This window comes from Bison bison, unplaced genomic scaffold (genome assembly GCF_000754665.1).
Source record: "Bison bison bison isolate TAMUID 2011002044 unplaced genomic scaffold, Bison_UMD1.0 scf7180017864203, whole genome shotgun sequence".
Taxonomy (NCBI): Eukaryota; Metazoa; Chordata; class Mammalia; order Artiodactyla; family Bovidae; genus Bison; species Bison bison.
Genome location: NW_011494775.1, coordinates 7,175,435 through 7,177,169, shown reverse-complemented (window position 1 = coordinate 7,177,169; position 1,735 = coordinate 7,175,435). Strand labels below are relative to the sequence as shown.

At 55.8% G+C, this 1,735-nt stretch overlaps 1 protein-coding gene across 1 annotated transcript in view; it reads right to left on the bottom strand.

The window, feature by feature from the left end:
* The window catches only part of PRSS57 (protease, serine, 57), a 5,491-nt gene that overhangs the window by 3,433 nt on the left and 323 nt on the right, over window positions 1-1,735 (bottom strand). The window contains exons 2-3 of the mRNA XM_010844604.1: window positions 1,449-1,602; window positions 428-572 (exon numbers count right to left, since the gene is read on the bottom strand). Of these exons, the coding sequence (XP_010842906.1) occupies window positions 428-572; window positions 1,449-1,602 (299 nt within the window). The remainder of the gene's footprint in view (window positions 1-427; window positions 573-1,448; window positions 1,603-1,735) is intronic.

Sequence of the window (1,735 nt, the reverse complement as noted above, 5' to 3'; positions counted from 1 at the left end):
GTGGTACAGGTGCTTCCAGAAGGTGTGGGTGGTGCTGGACACAGAAGAGGGGATGGGGTGAGAAGGGGGGAGCCAGGGGCAGCCGAGAACTGGAGGTCATTAAGGGAGGCTGCCTGAGAAGGGGACAACTGAGCAAAGACCTGAAAGCCACATGGAGTCTGGGGAACATGGGCTGGGCAGGGCCACAGCCAGCGCAAAGGCCCGGGGGTCAGAGCCTGTTGGGGTGCTGACTGCTCAGCAAGCAGCAGGCCAAGCGGGCTGTGTGGGTGTTCCAGAGGGTAGTGGAGGGAGTGACTTGACTCATGGGTGCTCACAGACGCTCACAGGCGCCTAACAGCTGTTTTTAAACAAGTCAGGCCATGGTAAGGGGAGGGGTAGGGACAGGTCCGACCTGCACCGAGGGCCCGATCCCCACGCAATGGGTCACCTGCAGCAGACAGATGTCACTGGTGTGCGTGGTGGGCTGGTAGTCTGGGTGCGTGATGACAGCGGAGATGCTGAACACCTGCTGTGTGGCCTCCTTGGTGCGCAAGGCATGGGCCCCCAGCACTACCAGGCCTGTCCCGGGGTCTCTGTGGGGGGAATGGGCGGGGAATGTGAGCAAGGCTGAGATGAGGGCTGTCTCACACAGGCTCAGTCTCTCGCCTCCTGGGAAGTAAGCCCATGCCATCCTCCTGCCAGCTTGTGATGATAAATGTTGAGTTGATCACCCTCCCGTCTCAATTATGGTATTAACTCCAATTGCTGCAATATATATATATATATATATTTTTTTTGACCACTCCATATTAGATGTGGCATCTTAGTTCCCCAACCAGGGATCAAACCCATGGCCCCTGCAGTGAAAGTGTGGAGTCCTAACCACCGGATCACCAGGGGAGTCCTGCTGCACTATTAATTTGAATACTTATTATAACATTATACTTCAAATGAATATAACACTCATTATATTTATTCTAATTCCCATCTGGATTATAGCATTGCCTCTAATAATTTCAATATTAATGTTAGTAATTATTGTATCAATATACTCAGAATGAGGGCTTCCCAGATGGCGCTAGTGGTAAAGAACCCGCCTGCCAATGCAGGAGATGTGAAAGACTGCGATTCGATCCCTGGGTTGGGATGATCCCCTGGAGAAGGGCATGGCAACCCGCTCCAGTATTCCTGCCTGGAGAATCCCATGGACAGAGGAGCCTGATGGGCTACAATCCGTGGAGTCTCAAAGAGTCAGACACGACTGAAGCGACTTAGTATGCATGCAAGCACACACTCAGGATGAATGCAACGGTTGTAACCTCTGCTTATGGTCATGGCTGCCGGTCCTTCCCTACTTCTCCTGCCCCTTTTTCTCTGTTAACTCCCCCTGCCCAGCTGAGAGGCCCGTCTGCACAAGCCCCCCTCCACCCCACTGCCCACACCAGTACATGCCCTCATCCCAGGCTCACCGGCCGCTGAAGCAGTGGGCAGCCGACACAACCCAGCGGGCCCTCAGCAGGAAGCCCCCGCAGTGGTGCTGGCCCTGGAACTTCACGGATGCCATATAGGGCCGGGAGTGGGGGGTCACCTCGTGGCCCCCAATGATCTGTGCCCCCCAGGAGCCTGCAGGCAGGGTGGGTGGCCTGTCAGGGGTGGGGCAGGATGGGGAGGGGGTCAGGCTGGGGGGAGGCAGGAGAGACAGAGATGGAAAGAGAAGACCCTGGAGTTTGCAGAGTGGGGGGCCAGACTCCCTCAA